Below are 27,246 nucleotides of genomic sequence, written 5' to 3' on the forward strand. Positions count from 1 at the left end.
CTTTTTGAGTGTAAGTGCATTTATAGATGCACTTAGACTTAAATAGTGTTGGACACTATACTTCAACTTCTTCACATTATGATATTTTGTATTTTAAAAATGTTTTAATGGGTGTGAATGAATTGTTTTTGTAAACTTGCCACAAATAACCCATTGGGAGACAAATAAAATTTTAAATGGGAATTAATTTAATTATTACTACAATGCCACTTTAGCATCAAAACTTCTGCCAACTGAGTAAGGACAGAGAAACTATTCCTTCCCTGCACACAGGAAACAGGAAGACAGATGTCTGAAAAAACTGCATGTCTAACTTGTTTGTGCAGTAGTTGGCAACAACCTACCCCTCATTGCGGAAGATGGTCCGGAAGCAATCACCCAGGCTCTTGTAGCTGGTGGGGTCACTGGTTCCCCTCTGGATCTGGAATCTGCAACAACAAAGTTCTCATTAAAGCTTCTATCACTATAAATATTAAAAACATCAGTGCCATTTTCAATCTAGTTTCTGTATTAGGCCTTTATCACAGGTACCTCAACTCTTTCATTATTTGATCATCATTGTGCTCACTGTCTGTGTAAATTACATCGTGATGCCTGTGAGTAAAATGCACGCAGAACAAATCTGATGTTTATCATAATTGAGCTCATTTCTCTCCTTAATTTCCCACCGTCTCCCTTTCATCTGCCTTTTTTATCCTCTGCTAAAACGAGAGGCTCCTTCCACCAGGTCTCCCCCAGCGCAGGGGAGAACTCAAACATTTATTTAACCCAACCGATCCAATTAGCCATCCAACTCCCCAGGACCAGGTCTTTTGCAGCAAGCTTTTCAGCTGCTAACATGCTAGTAAGCCAATTGTAACAGCTCTTCAGTTACGTGTAAATTTTTAATATGATGGAGCCAGTCGAAGGACTTTTTGTTATATAGCAAACACACTGGTACCTCCCTAATAAAGGCTGGTGAGCTGTGTGTAAATCTTTTACATGAAAGACTTGTTGGGGGTGAAAGAATGGATATAAATGGTGCCTGTTAGACATGAAGAGTTTCAGGTATTGGTACACTGAGGGGATAAGAAGAGATCTAATTATACACTGCCATATGGCTTAAACATGGATCCCAACTCCAAAAAACATATCAAACTAAATGACCTGGTAAGATACACAGTGATTATACACTTGATTATTAAATTGAGTGACGAATGAAACAACAAATTAAAAGCACTGATGAAACAAGACAACTTGAAAAATGTAAAAATATTTTTTTTACAAACAAAGAGAACATCAGGGATCTGCGTAGAAAATGGAGACGGAGGTGAAGAGAGTAGGAGGTAACAGGACAAGAGAAAGATTCCCTCCTCATATGGCTTCAACTGCAAGGTCACAAGGTCAGCAGTAAGTCGTCCATGCGGGTGCCTGATGGGGCCATAAAGAGCCCCCCAGTTCCAGGGGAGGGGGGTTTAGTGGGGTGAGCGGCCTTTCATATCGCTAACAGATTAACATCTTAGAGGGGTGTCCCTCAAATCCTATTTGGTGGATTCCCAAATAGCTTGTAACCCGTTCCTGAAAACTAGTTAAAACAGCATAATAAATAGATGTCTGACACCATATTAAAGAGAAGAAGAAAAGAAGGACTCCAGGTATGAGGGGGTGGTGGAATGAAGGGTACAGAGGAGGGGGGCAAAGAGCCGGAAGATTTAAGACTACTGGGACTTGTAAACAAATTCAAATCTGGCTTAATTAAAGGCATATGATGCTGAGGTCAAGGATGGTAGAGACCCTGTCCCAAGTCTCCTCCTTTCTCCTTTGCTTTGTCTGCCCCGACCCGAACCAGCCCTGAGAGAGTGGGGTTGCTAGGGCTGTGGTCCGGTTCCAGCCCCCTGACTCCACTTGTGACCTCAGGGTCACCTCATTTCCTCATGGCCCTCTCCTACCCTGCCATAAAAGCCAAGGACCAAACAGAATGGCCCAGGGAGTGGGAGATAATGGGGAGGACCAGAAGAACTTGTGGCGGCAGGGGAACCGTCAGGCCCCTGGCTAGGAAGCTGCTAATGTTGCTTTTCACAGCAACCAACAGTGGAAAATAAGACTCAAAGCAGTCCTGGTTAAATGTCCTGTGTTAGAGAATTTATACAGACAAAAAGTTCTCGTTTCTCTTCATAAGACCTCAGTGAATAAGGAGATATACTGGTTGGCTAAAGAAGAGCAACAGATAGCCTTCTTGGCTCTGGCAGATTCACTTGGCCTTGGAGTCAACCATGCGGATCGTAAACTCAGCAGACAGAAGACCCAAGGAAAACCCTGGGGCTTCTTTAAAACATACCACTTGGAGCATTTCTTTCAATCGTCAGCCAAAACTAGTGGAGACAGAGTACACTCAGAGGTGATGAGATCTGTGAGTTCATCAAGAGCCCCCCTCTTTTCTCCTCTTACCCACATCCCACTTTCCCTGTGTTGGTGCTTTACAGGCCCTGAGCTGCCCAGGTGAGGGTGAAGGCGAGGGCAGGTTGGTGCTTCTGTGAGCAAGACAAGCACTCTGGGGTAAATAATCCTGAAGAACTCGTCCACCTGACCTCCACTGCCTATAAAAGCACAAATTCTAGGCGTCCACAGAGAAGTGAAAAAGGTAAATGAGGGTGGAGTAACTGGCTCGAGCCCCATTCTTTGTATTTTTATGGACAGAAGCACAGTGTTTGAGGGCCTTGCAAGGCCGTGTCCGCTCCCAGACCCCGGTGGTAATGGGCTCGAACTGGGGACCAACAAGACGGGCTGTCACCCCAGAGAGACGAGATGTTGAGGTGAGGCTCATTAATGATGGTGTTAAAAAAATGCCTATGGGAAGGGGTAGGGGAGGTTATTAGGTTGATCAAAAGGCAGAGGCTTGATGGGCTTACTTTTAAAAGGGGTAGACCAAGCTTTTTAGGAGATCTCTTAAAAATATGCCCTATTAAATGAGGGGTATTCCCTCAGTGGCACTTAAAGCGTGGCAATTTTGATGACTCCCTTAGTTTAAAATTTAGGGTCTAATAGGGGCTGATATGAAATCATATTTATAGCTGTTCAGACAGACTGACATATAAATTAACACCCTATATAGAGAAGTAATGACCTAATCTACAAAAGGTAGTTTACCTGTAGGTAAACGCGACTGGTCAAAAGTTTTTACAGTTATTAATGACAATTACTATTTACTAGTTATTAATGTAACATCTCAGTCTACTCTGAAACTAAAGCACAGACCAAATAAATAAGAAAGATTATAAAAAGGAATCAAAGAATCTTAAATACTAAATTTTAACTACATTTTTACTCATTCAGCAGCTGAACATACTTGTGATGTTCTTTCTATAATTGAAATAAAACATTGTAATGAGTTCCCACAAATGTGTTGCCCTTGCAGGTTTCTTTGCTTTCTATCCAGTTCCCAATCCAGCTCCATGTGGTTAAAATCTGGACACTGTGCTGAAGCCGCTGTCTGGTTCTTTTCTTCCAATCCTTTGGGTCATTATCTTGATGTAGGATAAACCCCTGTTCAACCAATCTTCCTTTGTTATTTGTCTTTTTCCTCAGCATTCTGATATCAATATACAACAGTACTTGCTGCAGTACAGTATTGCAGTAACAGTCTGTTCCAACACTGTCTTTTTACAGACAGAGGGTTTGGAAGCCATCAACTAAAGTTGGGGAACCTGTAGGAATTGTTTGCAACTTTCAAGGCTTCATTTACTTCCATTGATGCAGGAACGCTGTAAATTAACCAATTTCTTAATCCCAGAATTGGGAAATTTTCTAGGAAAATTCATACTTTCTACCATTTAAGGAGCTGCTGAAATTTCAATAAAAAACCTGGAAAAATGTGGGTGTTCTAAAACTTTTGACCGAAAGTGTATAGTATAGTACAATATTTCAAATTGTGCAATTTTCTCCAAGTATGAACATTATGATTTATGTGTGTTGCCGTGTATTTGGATTGGTTGCTACAGTGAGAGCCTTGATCTGCTCATGCCTTCCCTCTTGGAATGCCAAGTGCTTCAACAAAAAGGAGTGAGACAAAATATGATTGAAGAAGGAGAAGAACTGAATCACCAGGGGGGAAGGATGAAAGTTGAGCAATTTCTCTTGTTAGATCTGAAGTGAATAAGACAATCCAGAGGGCAAAATAAAGGGGAAATCTATTTTTTACAGCTAGACAGTTAATTTTAATGAGCAGGATCATAAAAATGGTAAGAGTCCATTGCATTGGTACATGAGGTTAAGAGCTCTTTTCCGACCTAAATGGTCCAACATGGCAAATGCGGTCAATCGTGACCTTAGCCACCCAATTGTGCTTCAGGGTCAAAGAGTGTAACCAAAAATAAAAGGGTCCCTTTTCGATCCAGTAGGTCCTTGTTTTGACAACCTACTGTTGTTGACAACAGTGCTGACTGATTCTCACTGAGTAAAAAGTGTGTTTGATGAATAAAAGTAGAATAATAAAAGGAGTATGACCCATATTGCCTAAGCACTAGTACTGTAGCACTGAACATGCCTTTATTTATTTGAGACTCAAACTGGCTCTTGCTTACACGTGGTTTCCACTTATTGTAAGTCGTTTTGAACAAAAGTGTCTGCCAAATAAAGTGTTTGAGCGTGGCAGGAAGAGGGCAATAAAGACAGACCTTTGGAGAGTGGAATAGGAAAATAAAGTTGAGGAGAAGAAGATGCAAGATGCAAGCAGAGGGGAAGTGATAAACCTTTGGCGCTCGTGACACGGCAGGCTCCCAGAGCTTGATCTGGACCTGGCCAGAATGGGTTTCACCAACACCAAAAACCTACTAGACTTAGGATAGCCCAAGTCAGGGAGCAAGATTTGGTGTGGATAAGGGAGAAAAAGTTTCACTGTATGTTAAAAAGGCTACGACATCTTTCTGTCATTCTGAATTCTTTCTCACGCCGATAAAACTGACTCCTCTGATTCCCTATGGTGATGTTAGACCAGTTTGCCGGTCCAGATGTCTGCTCATATACCGTGACCTCTGTGACCCAAGATCAGGCTGTGTTACCGTGGAAGAGCAGGAAAAGAGCTGCATAAAACAGCACGAGGACAGCCTAGGCCAAGACTGAGACTCAGATGTTTTGAGCATTACAAACTTCTGGTTGACTGATAGATCACTCTATATGTTAGAGTGGACTGCAGCAAATTTAGAAAGCCACTAATGCTGAAGTGGAGCAGATAGGTGGAAAAAGTGAGCAGTCTCACTGACATTTCCAGTAAGTGGTTGCATAACAGAAAGGATTTCTTGGGTGTTTAAACTGGGGTCTCTTAACCTCTGCCAAATGCTGTTAAATGAAATTATGGTGCTAATGCTAGAGCAGTAGTTTTAATTATAGCATGATAAAACAGTTAAAAAAATCATTTGCAGCGGTTCTCCAAGTAGTCCACATGAATATTATAAAGAATAATTCTTTGGAACCTGCAAGGACTCCTCAAGAGCTTTTCTTTGACAGGAAGAAACTAGATTGATTCACAGTTTGAATATAGGAGAAACATGCAAGTCCATGGCTGAATGAAATAGAGAAAAACACAAGCCATGAAAGGCGATGGCAGTCCATGCAAGCTAGGTTAGGATTACCTGGTGATAGACTGGTCCAAGCATGCAACAGTAACAGCCACTTTGATGTGAGGAAATGCTGCAGGATTTTGGAGACTCCTCTGACAGCAGGTAACTACGAGCTATAACACAGTGTGCTCCAGACAGAAGACAACTGCCCTGCATGCTTCCAGGGGGAAACCTGAGAGTCACAATTCCTACATTGAACTGTCTTGTCTCAGCTATTTCTCATGAGCCCAAGACACTCTGTTGTAGGCACCCCAAAAAGAAATGAGATTTTTATAGGGGCCTTTATTGTTGCTAATTTTATGTGAACATGTGTAAGTAGATGGATTTTAAGTGTGTAGTAATACCTATTTAGACTGGAACCATATGAATATTTACATGTAAAAGAAGTCTGATCAGTTGGATGTAAAGAATCCACTGCACAAGCATACATGGCTAAAGAGGTATCTAAGCTACTGTTATCTTTATCTCCATCTTCACTGCATTTATTTTCCTTTCATCATTTATCTGACATTTAAATCTTTCTTAGACAAATGTTACTACTAAGTCCTCAACCAGTATCACTCAGTAAGATCTAAGGATAAAGACTTAAGGCCAGTTCAGACCATACCCACTTTAACTGGATGCCAACCAAATCCTGTACCAGTTATTTTTAAGTGCAGCACACTCCAATGAGTGACACAAAGTATTATGGATCCAGTCAGTGATGCAGACCTTTGAAAGTAGCAACCACCCCAAGGTTTTTGAACAAGCTTGAAATGCATAAGCAATGGACCTCTGTGTTAGGCCTGCTGCAGAGTTCTTGCTCTGGTCTTAGGGTTCTGTGCTGGTGAACGAGCAAACCTCTGCCACTACATACATACCCACCACGTGCCTGTTAAAATTTGAAATATTAAGGTCTGCAGTCATGACTCTGTGTGGGTCCTTGTTGATGATTGGTTAGTTTGTTCTGAGCCAATCACCTTCTCCTCCACCTTCTTCAATGTATTTTTTAAGGCGAGAAGAATGAGGAAGCAGGCAGAAGAAAACAACACACATACTGTGCAATGGCCTCATGCGGCTACTGTGAACCTTTTAACAAAGACATGTTAAAAGACATTCGGCTTTTCCTGCATTCATCAACTCCAAGAGCGGCCTTCTTGTGTGCTTGTTATAGAGTTGCTCACAGCGGTGAGCAAAGGCAACTGCTATAAGGATAAGACTGCTGTGAGTACAGTATGTACAAATGAATTGTTATGGTGCATGTGCACACAATGCACACAGTTTGGCGTAGGGACCACGCTGAGCCTGCAAGTTTCTGTAAATCTGTACAACACACTCGGGTGATCAAAACTGCATCATCAACGCATTAGGTGAAAAAGCAAGCACACATGCTTAATGAGTTTTTAATGAGCACAAAGTTGAGACACTGGGAACTGCCATGCAACTCCTGCATCCACCGCTGCTCAGTCCTCCACTGTTAGTGCCAAGGTGACAACAATTTTGGCTTGAAAGTGTCTTTCCAAGCACCTCAAAGAAAAAGAAAAACTGCTTGCAAGAGGTCGGAAAAGGGGTGATGAAGGTGGGATAAAGGATGTACAGACATGCATGTGTGAGTTTTGAGAGTCAGAAAGAAAAAGATGGGGCAGCAGGGGGGCAGCACTGTGGTTGCAGCACAGTCAGGGTCTAGTGAAATCAAAGCACACAATGCCTCAACTCTGTAATTAGTGTACTGGAATGTGAACCCCTTCACTGATAATGATTACAGGTGCTCCAGTACGACATACACACTGACATGCACATCTGCTCTTTATTTGTACCTCTATCTATAGCCCATATCTCTGATATTGTAACCCATTTGTGACTGCTAGTTACATTTCCAACATCTGTGAGTGACTGCAACATCTGTTACAACGTTAAAAGTAATGAGCAAGTTTATTTCTCTGCATTTTGCCTTTATTAGATAGTTGTCAGTTCAGGGTGAAAAGAACTGAAATGTTGCAGTTACATGGTATGCATCATATGCTGAGACCACCAGGATGCCCCTTTTTCAGGTCCAAAAATTTCACATCATGCCAAAAATGAGAATGACCAAGGTGTCATGTCACATCAGTCTGAGTGTGGCATAATTTTCTATGAGCTTTTCAAGAGCATATGGAAAAACATTTAATTTATTTTATTAAATATATATTGGACGGATGAAAGGGGTAGTGCAGGAAGATGTCCGATTGTTTTGTTTTGTTTTTTTTAATACCTCTTTTTCAGGCGTGGGGTTTTTTTCCCCCTCTAATTTTATGTTTCCTTTTCTCCTTTTGATTTTGAAATTTATTTTATTTTGTGTTGTGTGTAGTTATATAGAACGAGACAGCAAAAAACTCACATATACTACACCAACCCACCCCAAAGAAAGAAAAGAAGGAAGGAGCTCATATTTCATGCAGTGATTACTTATTTTTTCTTTTTTGTTAACATCCAACATCAGTGGTTTTAAAATCCTCACTGTTTAGCAATCTATTAATGGCAATTACAGGGTGGTTAGTTTTGCGTTATGGCAAATTTGGTTAAAGTGTTGGTTAGACACAGAAACACCTGGCTAATGTTAGGTAAAGACAATGGTTACAGTCAAAAGCAAACCTTATTGCAGGTATGTGATGCAAAATCAACATGAATGCTGGACGTACTGGCCCATCCACCAGCCCAAACTGTCACACCCTTAGTAACTGTCCTGCCACGTGGAGGCCACACTGCTCCCTGTGTTGGCATCACAAGGTGTAGAATCATTAAGTGATTCTAACAGACGCTGAGCCATCTTGAACAGGACCACATTATTCTGAATTTTAAATCTGGATAGACAATTCATTAAGATGAGACATAATTTGCATACAGAACATTAAGACATCACCCAAGAGAGTATGACTGTGGTGCAACATCATCATACTTAATCCTGCCAAATATGCTGTTCTGCCCTGCTCATGAAAAGACTTGCTGTTGAACCTTTGTAAGGGACTCATAATTTGATCATGTTTGTGCACTGATGCGATGCACAGACTGAGCTTCGGTTATCCTCTTTGGATGCGGCATGTGTTTGAGTTTACACAGTGAGTAAAGTTTTGCCCTGCAGTCTCACAACGCCAGGGGGATTAAGAACTGGCTTGACAACCGCTGACCTGCCTTCTCCTTTACAAGGAAAGATCAGCTATCAGGCTGCTGCTGCTTTGTGCCCTGCTGTTTGAGGGTTGTGTCAGGGATTCCTCCATAAGTGCAGTGGGGTTCACCAAGCAGTTGGGGGCAAACAGAGGTGGAGGCGGGAGAGAGGTAGAGTGAAGCCTTTGGGCAGCGCTGTCACACCTTCCCCAAAGAGACTGGATGTCATCTGTCAAAGCTCTCATCAAAGATCACTTTCAAGCCCTCCAAGTGGGACACACTTTCATGCATGCTGTGACCAAATGGAAGTAGTGTTGCCATGGATACTGCCGCGAGCAAGGGCCAGTCCCAGGTTTTTCTAATCAGGCTTGAAACAGGCTACTGGCAGGCTTAGTGGTTTGCAATGACTCTGACAGGCATGTCATACAACACAATTTACAGAATTGCATAATTCAATACAAGCCTTCTAAAACACATGTACAACTGGGATTTAAAACAAAACATTACATAATCGCTCCGCAAACTACAAATTCAGAAGTAATGATAGAAGTTTAAACAATGCATTCCACATGATGCTGATGACGTTGTTATATAATAAGGTTTATATTAACAAAAAGTTGTGGCTGAATCAACAACAGGCTAAGTATGATGGTTGCTGAAAAACTAAAACCACATAAGACACAATGTAAAAACGGCAGAAAGAGTTAATGTTCAGCAGGAGGAGTCGAAAAGCTGGATGAAGAGTGGTTATCTGAGGGAGAGACAAAAAAAAAAAAGAGGACAAGCAGGGGAAAAAGAAGCAAAATCAGGATGGGAGAGCATGAAAGAGGAAGAGTGAGGGAGAAAGTGTGGGTGTAGGGGGAGAACAGAAGCAGAGGAGGAGTGGCTCAGTCAAGAATTATTGCATAGAAAACATCTTTGGGGCTTGCAAACACATCAGATCATGTGTGCACTGTGGAAATGGCAGGAAGTTCACAATGACAGGAGAGGTTGCTCAGGCAGACGCAGACATGAGGAAGGCGTGGTTTCACTCTCTGGGCGGAAGGTAAAGGGGGTGACGGGAAGTTTCTTTCAGATGAGCACGAGTATGTTTGCGCATGCATGTGTATAAGGGTGGAGCACCGTGTAACAGGATCTCAACATGAAGGGAAATGCGGGCTCAGTGCAACTCTCTAATGAGAGGGAGAACCTGATCAGAGTCAGATGGGGTGCCCCAAGCGCACAGCCCCCTGCGGAAAGTGCCGCCCGACACCCTTTGTTACCTCCAAGTGAGCTGAGACCAGCCCATGAACCATGTAACTAGGTGGTTTCCAGGTTAATGAAAAGCTGTAACTTCGGTCCCACTGTCTCTCTCTGCTAAACTGACGACTGCCCTCCCTCCCCTCGCTGCACCCTACATCTTCACCCCGACATTCCTGCTCCTACCCATGGTGGGGAGGGGGGGTCAGGGTCAGGGGCAATTAACTGTTTACTTTGTGTGAAGTATGCTACATTTACATTTTGGGCTGATCATTATCCAGAGTGACTCACAATGAGCTTGATGTTTCTGGGTTCACTTTAATCTTTGCATTGGATGTATTAAAAGCACCAAAGAACGAGAAACAGAACTGTCACAGCTGCAGATGTGAAGTTGTGTGTGGAATAAAAGGTTATCCTAATCTTGAAATAGCTCATAAAAACCAATAAATGTCCTAACTCTTCTCCAACATTCCCTAACGATTTAGGCTATTTTGCATTAATCCCCCTGATGACTTGTACTGAGGCTCACGCTGGTCTGCACCCTGCTGTGTGTGCATTCTCAAAGAAACTTCCCTTTAAATAGGACACACCGTATGTGATAATGTTTCCATGTTCCAGGGGGTAGACAAGTGCCTGTTAGTGCTAAAACAACTATAGAATAGTCAATGGACCAAAAAAAACAATAAATCTGTTGATATATTAATCAATTCACTATTTGCTCAAGTTTTAAAGACCCAGCAACAAATTGATGATTAAAAAAATTATCTACAGATGAACCGAAAATGAAAATACTTTTTACATTTGGGTGAAAGGTTCAATTCAAACTACAACCAATCGCATTACTAAAATTTTGCTCTGTATTATTAAGACATTGAACCTCTATCAGCTTGTTACACAAAAACATGCAATGCATCTACACGCTTCTCTCAAAATTGCCAATATACACGTTCAACTCTTTCAGAGCGATGAAAGAGGTTGTAAGTCAGTGTGATGGAAGGTGGGCTCTGCAGGAGTCCCTCAGATCTAAGATAGATGTACTTGTTAGCAAAGGTGAGTAACAGGGGTCATGGCTTGACTGGTCAGTGAGCTCGCTACAGGGAGTAAAAGCGAAACAACAAAGGCGAAAAGACACATTGTGAATCATCTGACTTTCTCAAGACTTTCACTTTTAGGTCCCATATGTATAACAACGTCCACTGTGGTCAAGTTAAATATTTTCACTATTATAAAAGCAATTTTGGCCATCAGTGTTTTTAACTGATGTTCTGAGGTAATAGTTTTATCATTATGGACTTGCTTTTCTACCGATTAAAAATATCTAATAAGTAGTCCAAATTTTGTGCCATCAATCATGCTGAAAGTTATGAGAGACCACGTTTTTAACGTCTCTGGAGCACAGCTATTCATTTATCTGCCAAAGCAATGGCTTAGAAGATGAATCAGTATTTGTTTAAAGTAAAAAGCTGCCAAATGGTCCTGACATTTTTTTTGATTCATAACATTATTTGGCTGCGGGTGGAGTGTCGTTACACCAACGGCTGCAGCTAATCCTAAAACTGTCACCACCGCCTCCTTCCCCGCCTCAGAGAAAGCGGAGAAAAATAAACCCCCATTCGGAAAATAGGTAAACATCAACTCCTAGGCAGGTACACAAAAAAAAAAAAGAAAAAAGGAAAAGGGAGAGAGACAGAAAAAAATTCCCTTTGATTCTGACTGTGGTGGAAAAAAGTAAATTTACTCCAGTTGCTGTTCAATTTGGACCGGTGGACATTAAAGCAGGAGCCAGTGCCTAATAAGAGCCATGCGAGAGAGAGAAAAGAGGGAGTTAGACCCGGTGGAGGTGTGTCTGTGTCTGACTCTCGGCTCCAAGGTTTCTGCTAATAGATTTCAGCTCCCTCAGTGTCCCAATTAGCTGGTATGTATGCTTGGTTTATGAATTCATGTGTAGATATTAAGTGTGTGAACATGCATGTACAGTATGCATGCACAGCTATACATGTACTGCATATTGCTGTGTGTGTGTGTGTGTGTGTCATTCAGGGTAAATACAAATCTTCTGTTGTTTAAACACTCGGGACATTATCTAAATGTCAATGAAAAGAAAGAGAAGACTTTTCTGTTTCTTGCATTTTGTTAAAAAAGAAAAATAGACACCCAGCGTAGAGCCTCAGCCAAGACCAACATGAACTAATTTACACAGGTCCATTCTCAGCAACAGAACGTTCATCAACATAAACACATGGCAATGCAAACAGAAAACACTCAGATAAACCTGTCCAGTTTTAGAGCAGCTTTTACCACTTTTTTAGGAAAAGCATTACAAAGAAAATAGTGAGTGCACTTTTAACCCTGACCCTGCGTGAGGACGGACAGGCACAGCTCAAGACTTACCTGTAATAAACCCCCATTGCTTCCACACGTGACCATAAATCACACCGTGTGCCTTCAAAGTATCAAATATCGACTAATACAACACTGCTCACCCTTGGCTTTTATCCCTGTGCTTCCTTCTCTGTGTTCTGGTGCTGGTACTTGCCTTCAAAGTGCAACCATCTCACTTTTTTAAAAGGCACACCGGGCAATTTATTTACCAAGAAACTGCTGCCGTAAATGACAGAAAAAGCAGTACAATTTACTGACAAGTAGTGAATGGGGCAGGGGGGCTCAGAACGAAGCCAGAGGTCTTGGCTGGGCCTGTGAAAGACTATAAAGCTTTAGTAGTAGCCCACGACCTGTTTATGGCTGGCTGAGACACTGTGGTGTAAGGCTCTTGATCACTCTACAGCTCGAGACTGCTACCGCTCTTGCATAACACACAAACAGGAGACGCTAACGGAAAACAAGCCATTAAACAGCGCATTTAGTGGCATTGGATATATTCTGCAAGGTCCCATCTTTCTCAGGAACCACAGGCCTTACCAAATAAAAAAAAAAAGAGGAAAAAAATGTTGATGTTTTCTTCTTAAACTAAGTAATAAGGTAAAAAATCTGAATCATTTGAAAACATAAAACATCAAACATTACCATTGTGCGGAGAATGAATGGGTAAATGATGCATTTCATTTTCCACAAAATGTCTGAGGCTCTTGGCATCAGTGCCCGCTTGTGTGCAGAATGAGAGCAGTGCTGGCCAGGCTCGCCGAGCTGGGAAAAAAGACGTGGTATGCGCGGAACTTCACTACACAGGCCCAAATACCCACCAAGAGGATTCATAGCAGATGTGAACTGAAATGGCTTTCTTGTAAGTAATAGTATTATACCTTAGGCAAACTTACACAAAAGATGAGCAAATGTAGGAGTTTGAACGTGCAGCTTACCTCGTCTTCACCACATCGAGGGGATGCATCAAGCAGATCTCTACCAGACCTGAGAAGTAAAAACAGCCAGGATAAGTTATTTCAATCACCACGGTTGTTATGGGTTTTTATGTTTGTTATGTTCTCAGTTGTCAAGACAACTCAAGGAGATTTTTCTATCAGTTTCTGATGTGAACATTTACGACTACTTCATAGAAAAGCTTCACTTGTACAGTATTTGTTCATTAAGGGGTAACGGCGTAGCTAGGGAGCCTCCTCATAAATGTAACTACACATGTCACAGCTATGGAGGCGACAGATTCCACATGGGGGCTGGGAGAACTGTGATTGGCTGCTTGGGCTTTTTCCTGCAGTTCACTGATGCTGAGGACTTGGTAGTGCTCTCCTTTTCAGGAACACACATCTAGCAAATCCACTGCAAACCCTCTATTCACAGAGATCCCTGCTCTGAATGAATGAGTGAGTGAAAACAGGGAGAATGTGCGGGAGTAGGTGAAATAGAAGTTAACTGGATGGAACTCCAGTTCTCTAAGTAGGTGTGTAAAATGAAGTGAAACCATTACTGTTGCCATATAATTCAAGCAGGACATGGTCCAATCCCACCAATACAAATGTCTCATGTTGTGGTTCAGTGGTGCAACTGAATTCTGAGCTGAAAATCAAAGCCTGTGCTGAAGCCATTTACAGTAGGAGCCCTGTTAACCCTTTGTGTCACCCATTAAATCCCATAGTAGATTGTTTTAAGTCACTTCTCACAGCCAGCCTCTCAAATATGAGGATTTGCTGCTTTTCTCTGGCTCCTATCACTGAAAATCAAATTCTTAAATTTCCTTCGAGTCTGTCACACAGTTTTCCCTTACCCCTCCTGGTTTTCCGTTTTTAGGTATTCACATGACGCTGGTGCTCACTGAACAAGTCAGATCTACAATATAAACCCAATGTGAACCTGCATGTAACTGTTAAAGCCCTGAAGACAACAACATAAATCTGATGTTTTATGTCAGTTGTGACAGTTCACAGTTCAGTCAGCGGATTTATGTTCATGTGATTTTAGTAAACGTTCTGTGGATTGTTGCTACCAAATGGTTTTGAGACACAGCCAGTGCCAGCACCAGCCAAACCTTATCATCGGTCTGATTATCACACCACCTAATTTAAATCTCAGCTACTTCAGTAATTCTTGGTGTTTTGAGCGCTGTGCCATCCTTGCGAGAACATGGTCTGAATGAAGTGAGATTTCTTTCCAAAATTCCTGTGAGCAACTAATTCCCAACATTTTGAACAGCTGAGGCCACCAACCATATCAGCCGCGCAAACCCAGTGCATCAGCAATGTGCCAGCAGCTGGAGAATCGATGCAGCCGTGTTGATCAGTGAGGGACTCTTGAGGTTTTCACACACACGCTAACTATGTGCATCTGTGTTGAAAAAGCCACCGCTTTGGCACGAAGGCCTTCTGACTCAATCAGGTTTTTTCATACTCACAATTCTCACTGCGTCCCTTTACTGGTGCTCTGAGGGCTTCCCTTGCAGATTCCACTGTGTGTGTACACAGCTGCCGTGCTATATGGGCTCTTTCTAATTTGCTCAATTAAACATATTGTCTATAAAAGAGTGTGTCTTCTGGGGTTTTTCCAGGGAAGTAATTATCAAGTGAAATACCACAGAAAAAATTACTTTGTCTACAGTTGCATCTTAATGTAGGGAGAACCTAAAAACTACTGAACCAAGCTACCGGGAGGCAAGAGTCAAACAAAATTCCATCTGTCACGGCTCAGTTGGCCTGACTGTGGTTGTTAATGATACTGCACTGAAAAGGTAAATACAAGCCTGAAATGGACACATCATTAGTAAGCCGGCAGTTAAGATGAGTCGCATCAAATCTTTCAGCAGGTAAATCAGATTACGTGATGAAACCAAACCTGCCTGTCTGCTTGATCAACCTGTGCAAACACAAAGATGCTGGGAAGTGACCGAACATGCTCTGACAGGTGATCTGGTGGTAGGAGAGGTTTCTGCAACACTGTCCAAACAGCACACTTGAACACTTAAGTAGAGCGAACAAAGAGAAGGCAGAAAATTAAATACAACTCTTCCAAAATTCACCTGCAAACGAGTATTGGACATGTATTCATATATATTCGCAAGTCTCATTACCTCTCCTGTTTTGATTAGACCTGGACCTACAGGCTACATTATGAATGTGGTTGGATCACTGCACAGTATTCTAAGAATGTGAAGGCTGGTATTTCACCCTGTTAACGTTTTCACTTTCAGTCTAAATATGATCAGGATTTAATCTATGAATTCATCAATTTAAGCTTAGCCTTCAGCCACTGACTAGATGTCAGAGCAGTGCAGCACTGTCACAATAAAATTCACATGCACAGTAATGGAGGAGTGTTTCTCATTATCATTACTCATTACTCGTACTCAAGCTAACGGGTATTAAAATTTGTTTCTATTGGTAAAGTATGTGTCTATCATAGTTGTAGACTGGAAAAGGTACAAAATGTAGAGCCTAGAAAATAATCTATTAATAGATACAGAGAAGTAGGACTGGAAACAGCAGCAGTGATCCTGTATCTAAACTAAACAGTTTTCGATTATCATGGTAAAAGTCACATGTTTGCTTTCCCATCATTAACAAACTATAAAATACATGAAATAATATCTTCATTAATAGCCAAACAGAGAGCACTGCTACAGGTAACTTGTACCTGCCAGTGCACATCTGGGTACTTCACTTAAAATGATTCACTCTAGATTTTGGGCCTCATCGTAAACCTCAGATTACAGGAACTCTAAAGGATACAAGTTTCCAAATGCTTCATTAACTTAGAAAGGTAACATTAGTTAACACTCTTTACTAATTAGCTAGTCCTGCCCCACAGTGCAATTCAGATACACTGATTAGTTCAGTATGTATGTATGTTCAGTTCTCAGGCCGTCAGTACTTTGTGTCTAATGCACTATGGACCAGTGTCTATGGATATGATGTTCACCTCAGTTAGCAATGCACGGTGTGTTGTACTCTCCAAGATGGCAGTTGCAGAAGGATTAAGTGATGACAAGTACAAATGCAAAACCAGATTGTGTTTATTTGAACATCTGTCAAACGCCCTTGCAGACGAGACACCTTAAGAACAGCTGATGGCAGATGAGACGACGTGCTGTAGGGGTTCGAAGACAAACTAAACAGGGGAAAGTCTACAACCATAATCCTAAACTGACCTTTGTACGTGCTGCACAGCTGTATATTTCTGGTCATGTTGCTTCATTGTGGGTTTACCACACAGACAACTTTTCTATTCTATTGAAATGGTTCATTATCATTTACTCTTATGAGGTCAGTGTGTGACGATTAATACAACTGATGTAATTTGGTGACGATATGTTGTAATTTTTTAAGTTGGAGATTCCCTTTATGTTATACAATGAGTTTTGACAGCTCTGAGTAAAAAGGATTCTCTGTGCTGCTTATGTAAAAGTAAAACAGAGATTTCAGTTTGTCCAGTAAAGAATTAGCATGAGTCAGGAGAGAACAATGCAGTTTTGTGTCTTGTCGCTCACAGAACAAAACGAGCTGCAGAAAAGGGCGTGGTATTTATTCAGGAGATGACAGATCCATAAAAGATGCAACCTGTCACTGTACTGCATTTGAACCTATTCAGGCTATGCTTCGTGGAGCTTAGAGAGGTGACTATTTCCTGCTTCAGTCAACATTTAGTATGTCACTGTTACGAAAAGCCTTCTAAGTACTTTCATTTCATTCGATTGGAGACACGTTATGGAATCATCTTTGCCTCAAGGGCTTAAGACACCAAAATACGTCATTTCCCCAACACCAGTGAGAGGCAGCTTCTCGCACCACTGTGCCCCAGTACATCATGCTCTTCTATTCCAGCTGTCAGCACATACTACTGTTTAATCATAGAGCACAGCAGTAGCGAACCCACACGCTCTCGGGAGCACTTCACACCCCTCCACAGCCTCTGATGCACAGTCGCTGAGCATGGTGAGGGCAAAGTGAGGGGATGATGCTACAGACTTCTTTGGTTTGCCTTTCCCTGCTTCAGTCTGGGCTCCAACTCCTCATGCTGGGACCCCACCTCCTCCAGCTGTGAGGAGGGGCATAATATCACAGTGACCTGCCATCTGGTTGACGTTTATGGCTTTGCTACGCATCAGTGAGTGACAGATTGGGAGATGCCATTATCTGAAGGTTCTTTTGTTTCTGAACCACAATGGTATTGACAGGGTTTGTCAACCAGCGCCTTGCAGACACACACACACACACACACAGTTAGGCACAAGTGCTAATGGCAAAGTAGGGTCTGGAGCACAGCCATTCAGACACGCTCTTACATATTCACTACAAGACTGCTATTCGCCACAAATGCATTCTGCGCCAAGACACAGCGTAAAGGCTTATTGTGCAGTGGAAACAAATGAGCTGCAAGGATACAGTGAGATATTATGCTGATTTTACACTGTGACAACATATAATTTTGATTCGATGCCTGGTTTTCTTATTGCACAGAGCTGACGTCATGTGCAGCATTTTAACAGCCGTGGAAGTTGGCTTTTGTTTCGGGTATGGGATAAGAAGACCATATGGCTGAAACAACGAGGCCGGGTGTTAAAAAGTGCTGCATCATCCCACATTCAGCTGCGATGATTTGTGTCAACACAACAGTAGGTGTCTGGGACAGACCCAACAAGTGGCTTCACTGGTAGCACTACAACTGCCATTGCTGTACTGGCAACACATTCCAGGTTGTCTGCTTGGAGAAAAAATGATACATCATGCAGATGAGATGATTATCTGGGTTGCTTTTGGCTCGGGAATGCTCTCAGTTTGCTCCCACGCAAAAAGTGAGAAAGAAAAACAATAGTGCACCAGGGAGCGATTGCTCAACGGGTGCAGGTGTCATCCATCATTCTGAGACACACACTGAATGACTGTAATTCCCAGCAGCCAAAGGGAGACTGCCACAGGAAGCAAGACTCCCCCAGTTAAATGGACAAATACATGAGAGACATAGTGGTCGCTCATTTCGCACGCTTACTTGACCTGATAAATGTTACAGTTGCTCATGATAGTTAAGAAGAGTAGTTCTCATCCTTGCTTAACAAAGCCAACAACATGAAAACATATTTAAGGTCAAAGAGAGATGGCTTGTTGATTTTTTTAAAAAGTGTTTTAGAAATAAACATTCAAACCTACATATTGCCAATTGTTTTGTAAAGATGCTACCAAACCATGCATTTCTTGGTTCATTGAGTGTCAAAGCAGAAAATCACAGCTCGTCCTGCGGTTTCGAGGTGTGAGATGAGGCATAAGAGTGTCATGATGACAGAGCTTCACCTCACAGGCCTGCTCCGGTTTTGACAAGAGCTCCTGACTCAACCTGCAGGTGAAATTGAATGCCTCCATGTCCTCCATTAATACTTTTCAAAACACAGCAGATCTGGAATGCTAAACAAATCCTGTGAGCTGCTGCTCCCCTACAATTTGTCATCTGCGGTAACAAAGCCAACGCGATATCCATCAGCAACTGGTCCGGGCGCTCTGATTTAGAAACTCTGATTAATTTCAACTTCTTTTAAAGGTCAGGAAAACTAGAAGTGAAAGAATGTCATGGCGGTAAAGACTTGCAGGTAGAGAATATAGACTCCATGGAGTTCCCATAGAAATAACCAACAAGAGATAGAATTAGAAATAATTACTTTTTTAAAATTTGATTGCAAAGATATTATATATATTACACATTTTTTCACCTCCAGACTTGTATCTACTTTGTACCTGCTGTTCCTCAAACCCTATACTGACTGTGTTGATTTTAGGTGTGTTCATAACATATAATTAAAGTCTGTCTGACTACATTTTTCTGGAGCCTTAAATGTGTTACTTTATTAAAATATAAACCTGCTATGACAGTGGGTGATAAATCCACTCTGTATTTGTTAGAAAACACTTGTGGTTGGCATAAACAAGGCAAATCTGGGAAGTAGATGATATAAATGTATCATAAAAGTACCCAAATAACATGAGGCCTGTTGGGTTGAGTCAGGCCAATAAACTAAAGTTACTACCGAGTAGGGCACACTATGGTACTGAAATACTGCCTTGGAGCCGAACCTGTTTTTAAAGCAAACAGCCGGTGTAACAATTCCAAACTGATCACATTAAAATTGAAATGGACTATAAACCATTTCGATACAGTAGTGGCACAAGCAATCTGTCATAAGAGCATGCTGAATCACCTCATGGGGAGAGGGGGGTCGTGGCACAAGAAATGACTGTAATTTCTACATATTAAGGGCAATTACGTAAAAAGCTGTAGTGTCATTAATGCGGAAGCAGGCAACCATTGCTAAAAGTGATTTATGCTCCTCATCCAACCCTACTCTTCTGTCAGCGCTGGATAATCTATTCTCAGCAAATTAGTGGGAAAAAATAACCAAAACCAGCAGGAAAAGAAGAGAAGAACATTATATTAACTCCATCTCCTAACATAAACATGAGTGTGGGGGGGGGGGATCTGATTATATAGGAATTTACATATTTATAATGGCTCAAAACATCTGGAAGAAGAAGGGGAGGGAGGGAAGGAGGGAGGGGGAGTGATTAATCACAGATATCACCAATAAGGCTTCCTGTCTAAGGAGACGCGGAGGCATCCCAGTTAACTCCCCAAACAGTCCCTACTTCTGCACTTGAAAAAGCTCAAAGGGTGCTTAGAAAAACAAGCAGGGCCATCTCCAATGACACTGGGGATTTTTTAACCGAGGGCCCCTGATGATAGGTACAAGAATCCCGGCATTCTGCGGGCCTGCGTCAGCTTCTAGGTGCTGCTGCTTTTTCAGTTATCACCTCAGAGGGTGCATGGTGTGGGTCTCCACAGTATACACACAAAGTTAAAGTCTGATAATCAAATCTAGAACTCTATCTGGGCCGTTTCAATCAGTTTTTAGTATATTATATTATATATATTTGCAATGGGACTATTTTTCCTTGTATGGAATTTTGCTAACCATTTAATACTCTTAAAAATTCACCATACAAAAAAAAAAAAAAAAAATGCACCTAAAATCGTCCTCCACTCTAAACTGAAGGAGTTCTTAAGAATTAGGACATATATCCTGCAGAGCATCAGTGTGTCCTGTTTACAGAGTACTGCTTATCGATGCATGAAAGAGGAGGAGAAAACTATTCATACGTTTTCTTTACCTGATACTTTTGCCTTTTTTGGCCAACACCATCAGAAATGAAACATCTCATTTGTTTCTTTGTTTTATACTCTTTATCAAAGAATAAAAAATTAACAAAAGCTAAATGAATCTTACGATATTTGTAATATATCCTGTTTGTGAATGATATATTGATTTTTCAGCTCAACGAGCTGTCTGGAGTTTAGATTTATCACTGGAAGTCCGGCGTCATGGGGCATTTTTACCCACTGGCTACACGCAGAGACAGCTCGGGTATGTCCCTGTCTGTCAAACTTGAGATGAACTCTGTGATATTGATGGAAGTGTAAAGGTGTGTGTGTTGTTGACAGGGTCAGGGTCTGTGCTGCCTGGAGTGACTAATGATAAGATAGTGAAAGACTTGACAGGTAGACCGTGCCAACAGTGCAGTGCTGTCAGTGACAGAACCTCCTTCCACCATTACTGCTACTGTATTCTTGACACGTGCGGTTACATTTTTTTTTTTTTATACGTCATCAGATGCAAATAGCTGCAGCAGCAGAGCGGAAGCGGGTGACAGGAGGAGAAGAAAAGGGGACAAAATGGATGCAAAACCTGGTGTAACTGATGTTTGAGAGGAAGTACTCAGTGTCAGCTCAGCCTGATTTCTCTCACTCTTTAAACAAATTGTCTCCAACTCCTGCAGGACACCTGTCACCATCTAAAATCAACTGTATAATCCTGCAACAAAAGGTTGGAGAGTTGCATGTTGTGTGGATTTTTTTGTAGATCAACATTTCAGTGGTTCCAGTACCAGTGGTTCCCAACTTGAAGGTCCGGTTACAGGATAATTTACTAGGATAGGAAATAAGAAAAAAATCATTTCAGCTACATGAAATGATTACTTACATTTTAATGATCTTTTTTATTGTGAAATACTGTTAGTTTTACCTTTTGCATGCTGCTAAAAATGATTCAAATCAATCACTCTTCAGTTGAACTAGCTACTCACAAATCAAATCCAAGACATGGACAACCTCAGGAGGGGGTCCATGATAGTACTACACAATTATTATCTTGTGCAAGTTCACAAATTACTATGTGGAGATGTAGAGACAGTCAGAGACAGACAGGGCCACACCTGCATTTTTAGACATATTGAGGTCATAAGTCAAAATCTCCCACAGAACGTTTTAATTAGAAATGAAAAATAAAATCTATAAAATGTTTTACTGATTTGGATTTGTCCTGTTTTATTCAGCAACTTAACTGCTCAGAAGCATTTTCTGTAAAAACTGTTTTCAAAATCTTCTCACTGCCAGGAATAAAATTGTAGAGGGAAACGGTGACACATGTAATGATTCATCAATTAAAATTTAAATAAATTATTGAATTTAAATGTATGTATTTAAATGTGTGTTTGCCTTCAGAGAATGTATCTCTCCCCAGATTTAATGTTAGTGATTTTTCATGAGGCTTTGCAGCCACATATTTGAGTTATTATCCAGCTGCCTCTACAGGCCCATCATAACAATTGCTAAATCAGCAACTGAAAACCATGTAGCACTTCAATTCAAATAAAAACATGAAAATCCCCCCGACTGGCAGAATATGTTTTTACCTGACAACACCGCAGTGGTAAATTATTTCACTTCTCTTTGTGTACTTTCCCGCCATTTCATCAAACCTCTGGGTCAAATCCAGCCTGAAAACCACAAGGTACATACTCCTAGGCTGTTGGCACCAATGTGTCGATCACAGTGCTGTGATTACATAACTTTATAAAAGAGCATAAATAGCCATGATGCAGCTTTTTTAAAAGGTTGATCAAATATGATAAAGATGTCACAGATGACAGATTTCACTTCTAATCCATGTAAATGGAGTCCTTGATAAAAACAGATTACAGTTAACCAAAGAGTAACATAGAGACAGTGATGTTTATTTTCCTGCGTCACAGCTAAGTTCATGTTCCAGTGAATTTTAACTGACAAAACCGGTGTGTGTGTGTGTGTGTGTGTGTGTGTGTGTGTGTGTGTGTGTGTGTGTGTGTGTGTGTGTGTGACATGGCCTGTTTGATTGCTTCTTATTACAGTCAATACACATCATTTTGTGGTTATCAGCCCACACTGCTCTAGTATGAACATGTTGTATAATTGCACCACAACTGTCCTGTCAAACACTGACACTGGAGGGGAAAATGAGGAGGAACCACAAGACATTTGTGTGTGGCTCAGAAGTGTAGGTAGAGCAGGTCGTCCACTAATCAACTAATCAGAGGGTCAGTGGTTTGATTCCTTCGTCCTGAATTGGCAAGATACTGAACCAAAAACTGCCCCCGATGATGTTGTTACTGAAATGCTATGTGTGGAAGTGCTGTGTGAACGTGTCCCATAGTGTAAAGTGTCTTTAATGGTCGTGAAGACCAGAAATGTGCTATTTTCTTTGCCAAATCTGAATCTTGCTGATTCTGATTTTCCTTCAAAGAATTATATAATTGGTTAATGATGGATGAATATTGATGGCCATCAGCCAAGGCACAGCCGTGGCACAGCATGTTCAGGTGACATAAGCAGTGTGACACTAGTTTCCGCCTCTTTGTCGCTGCTAGCTTCTTGAAATTGGACATGTTCAGCAGGGTGAGTGAGTTCATTGTTCATTGTTGCCTTACACGATTTGCAAGCTTTATATTTTCTTTACTCATGGTGAAGAACTTCCATGCCAATGGCGTGTGTGTGTGTGTGTGTGTGTGTGTGTGTGTGTGTGTGTGTGTGTGTGTGTGTGTGTATGAGTGTAGTGTAGTGATGGCAGACAATCAGATATCTGAGAATAATTGGCAGATCACCAATCATAGCTGATCATGCTGAACACCTGCATTTTTCCAATCACCACTCAATCGATCGATGCACCTCTAATATAAATACAGTCTTATGATTTAAACACAATGGCATAAAAGCATATTTTGTGTTTAAATTAACACAAAAAACATTACAAAAGGGGTGTAAGGCTGTTCATTAGTATATCTCTATCATCAATAGAGGAGTGCAGGTAAAAACAAAGCAAGAAGAGAAGTCTAAATATATTTTTAAAACTGTAAATAAAATTGTGAGCAATGTGGGAGAAGTTATTCTGGGCCCCCCTGGTTCCAGAAGTCAAAGTCCCATTCATTTTACCCCATAGACAATGTGATGAGACCTGGATAGAATATTCTCTATGAGAGTGGAAATTTCTCTTTGGTTCACCAAAACGGTACGTGTGTTTTAACCAGCCTGTGAAACCAACGGCAAGTTTCCACATCTATGGCCAATAAAGATTATTACTTTTATCAAAACATAGAAACTGCACATGAAAAGGTAACATGTGAAACTGGCAGAACAGGTAGGACATGGGACATATCTGGCACTTCTGTGGCTTAAAATGGCATGAAACACACCTCGTTAAAATCACCAGAACAAAAGATTAACACTGTTATCTAATTAAAAAAGTCCGAGGGACAAGCTTGGGCGCGTGCAGTTCTCAAGGAAAGACTCATCCAGTGACACAGCTTGAAATTCAACTGAGAAAACTGAGTTCATGGAGTTCACTCAATTTAAAGGAGGTGTTAAATAATATTATTCAGTTTCAATCAGTTCTAACAAACAGGCTGTGAGGTTATATTGTGAAAAAAATGCAAGAATCACTGTCTGTCCCCGATTTGAGCTGCAAAGTGGCTAAAAGGGTTAACTTGGCATTAGATGTAAAAATGCTAAGAAAAACTATTACAGCTATGACTTCAGAGCTACAAAACAATCAAAACTAACACGTTTCTATGTTGTACACACAGTTGACACTGTTTTGAGCTTAGTGTGTACAACGCACTATGTTGTGTGCCAAGGCAGAGCACAAGGAATGACCCATTATGGTGAGCCTTTATACGATGCTGCTGAGTGATGTGAAGCAGAATGGCACATGGGTAGTAAGTGTACTTCCCACTGTAGACACCACCGTCATTTACTTCACCACCACGTCACCACATCACCATAACATCACCACCGCTACTGACACACCCACCCAGCCTATAACCTCTAGTCTGCAGCCAATTCACCTTGTGTAAACAAAGATTGCACCTCATCCCATCCCCATCCCCCAGAGGGGAGAGCTGTGTCGTTACTGTCACCTAGTGGACAGTGGGGAGACAGAGATTGATTAACACACAAAGAGGTGAGATGGAGAGAAAGATGGAAAAGACATTTTGGAGCCACACAAAAGATGGCTCAACGCCTGAGAAAGAAGGAAAGCAGCTGCAAAAACATATTTCATTTGATGTAATAAGAAAAATAGACATGCAAATTATCCACCACTAGTGTCACTTTTGAAATGGGAACATTTTACTTTAACGTAATAACTTAGTTAGAAAGATATTTCATGGATGTCATGAACAATCCTGTTATTTCATAAAAGGACAGAACTGACCACTCGACCAAAACAAGCACAACTTTCTCCGGAAGCTCACCTGAGTCCATAAAAGCTGATAATAGAGCCAATAATTTGGAGGCAACAGCAATAATGGAGTTTTAGTGAGGCAGTAAATTCTTTCATTAGTTGTTAACACCCTCTGTCTATATGGATAGGCTGACGCTCCCCCCCATTGCCCGCTGCTGTCTAGAACAGACTGGATGGACATTGAGGCAGACAACCACTGACTCATCTTTAAAAAGAGAAAAGTCCATCAGCTTTACTGTTAACAGGCTGTTGAGCACCTGTGCGTCATAATAGCAAACTGCTGGGAGGCATCTGAAGCTACAAAATCTGTCATGAGCTCAAGATCTAGCTTGATGTTGAAAATACAGTTAGGATAGAGGATCCTCTGTGGGCCCAGGCATCTTGCCACCTGGAAGAAAAGCCTTTTTGGCTGACATTTCGGGATGCATCATGGTAGGGACATTCTCCAAACATACAATCTTTGCGGGTAAAGAAAAAGGCTGCAAGGTAGATAAATGCAAATGATGCAGGGACTGAAAAACCAGCGGACATTCCTGAAGAGTGATACGATCTTTCAGTCCACAAACTATCCATGGTAGGAGTGGTACAGAAGAGGAGAGAGTGAATAAGCTGACAGGGTGGTCCGTCCTTTCTGTACTGGGTTGGCTGATGGACGTGAGGGGGGAAAGGAGAAGAGCTGCGAGGCTGCAGTAATAGCAGGGGCAGGACCTGCAGCAGCAGCAGCAGCAAAAGGGAAGTACCCGCATGGTTCACTCTTGTCCTAAGCCGGGAGAGTTAAAGGCAGGAAGCCATTACCAAGTGTAAATGCACTCAGCCATCACTGCTTAAACAGTCGAAATATGTTCCAGCACATGAAAAAAGTAGGGTGTGGGAGGAGGTCTGTCTTATTCAAACAAAACAGGCCTTTTTCTGTCCCCTTTAAATAAAAGACTCTAGGACAAGTGAGGGCCCTACACAAGCCTGCTGGCATCACACATATTGTTAGCGAGCTCGCTGTTTCTCTTTCCAAACATTGCATAACGCAGCTCCAGATGCACACTGGTGGTTTGGATCTGATGAGAGACCATGATTATGTTACATACGGCAGTGGTTTGATGCAATAATTATGCAATCAGCAGCACAGCTTTGTGTTATGTCTATGATTTATCAACATTATTTGAATTGGGGTAATTAATTGTCGCAGGTGGGCGGGCTGACGGGCGTAATGGCTCAATGTGTGACAGGCCATATCTGACGGCTTTTGTTTTGGCAGATGGCTCTGTGCCATGTCGCTCACCCAGTACAAGGGAAACCATACTCAGGCTTAATCACAATACAGCCCTTACCCTCAGCCTATCAGTGCTTTCTAAGTCATACACAAACAGACTATAGATCTACAGATAGGGGAACAGATGCAGAGAGGCCTGGAGAGACAGAAACTGGTTTGTCATGCACTGTATGAATAAAGTGCAGGGAAAAAAAGAGGTCAGACTAGGTAAATCCAGCATAAACGAGAGCAAACATGACTCTATTCCTGCACTCTTAGACAGTTAATTCAAGATTTGTATACATGATCATGTCACTGAAGCTGGAAATGAGAGGCAAGGCTCTCTAGTTGTTGTCATCAAAGAGACAAACCTTGGAGCTGCTCCACTGGCCCTGAATGACAGACTGACTTTCTGAACTGACTCAGTGTCCGAGGTGATGCTGAGAGAGGTCAAGCAAACATTCTTTGAGTCCATAAGTCTCCGATTCATTGTCAGTGGAGCAGATCCATGTTTTGTCTTGTGATGGCATCAGATTATAGCCTCAGTTCTCTGGTTTCTGGCTTTGTGAGAAACTTGTTGCAGAAGGTAGCTGAAGGAACCAAAGATCACAGGCATACAGATGCACCGAGCTTCATTTAGAAAAGAATTATTTGCAGTAACCTCAAATGTATATTAAAGGAGCACTGGATACTGCATATGCATGAAAATCTTTGTCAGAAACATACCAATGCACTGCAGGCAACAAATATGAGAAAAAAAAAAAAAAACGTGGCAAGATTCTGAACTTCACCAAGGTCCTTTCACATGTGTTGATGCAAAATTGTTAATGAAATTCAGCAACACGCAGGAGAAATAACTCCATCATCCTGTAATTGAGGGGTCAAGATCTCTTCACTGGACAAACTCCAACTGAACAGGGCACAGTTGCTGTGGTTGCTTTTATCCTGCTAGTTGTCAGAAAAGCTGAAATAACTCCCAACTGTCAGCAGAGAATTTATGAATGAGAACCAGTTTTAAGAAAAAAGTAGGAACGTCTCACAGTAACCAGAGC

General features: G+C 41.6%; 1 protein-coding gene across 1 annotated transcript in view; it reads right to left on the reverse strand.

Moving 5' to 3' along the window:
• The window catches only part of slc25a21 (solute carrier family 25 member 21), an 85,997-nt gene that overhangs the window by 17,003 nt on the left and 41,748 nt on the right, over positions 1-27,246 (reverse strand). The window contains exons 3-4 of the mRNA XM_071498104.1: positions 13,271-13,319; positions 345-428 (exon numbers count right to left, since the gene is read on the reverse strand). Of these exons, the coding sequence (XP_071354205.1) occupies positions 345-428; positions 13,271-13,319 (133 nt within the window). The remainder of the gene's footprint in view (positions 1-344; positions 429-13,270; positions 13,320-27,246) is intronic.

This window comes from Trachinotus anak, unplaced genomic scaffold, assembly GCF_046630095.1.
Source record: "Trachinotus anak isolate AG129_WGS33_773 ecotype Australia unplaced genomic scaffold, CSIRO_AGI_Tana_v1 ptg000015l, whole genome shotgun sequence".
Taxonomy (NCBI): domain Eukaryota; kingdom Metazoa; phylum Chordata; class Actinopteri; order Carangiformes; family Carangidae; genus Trachinotus; species Trachinotus anak.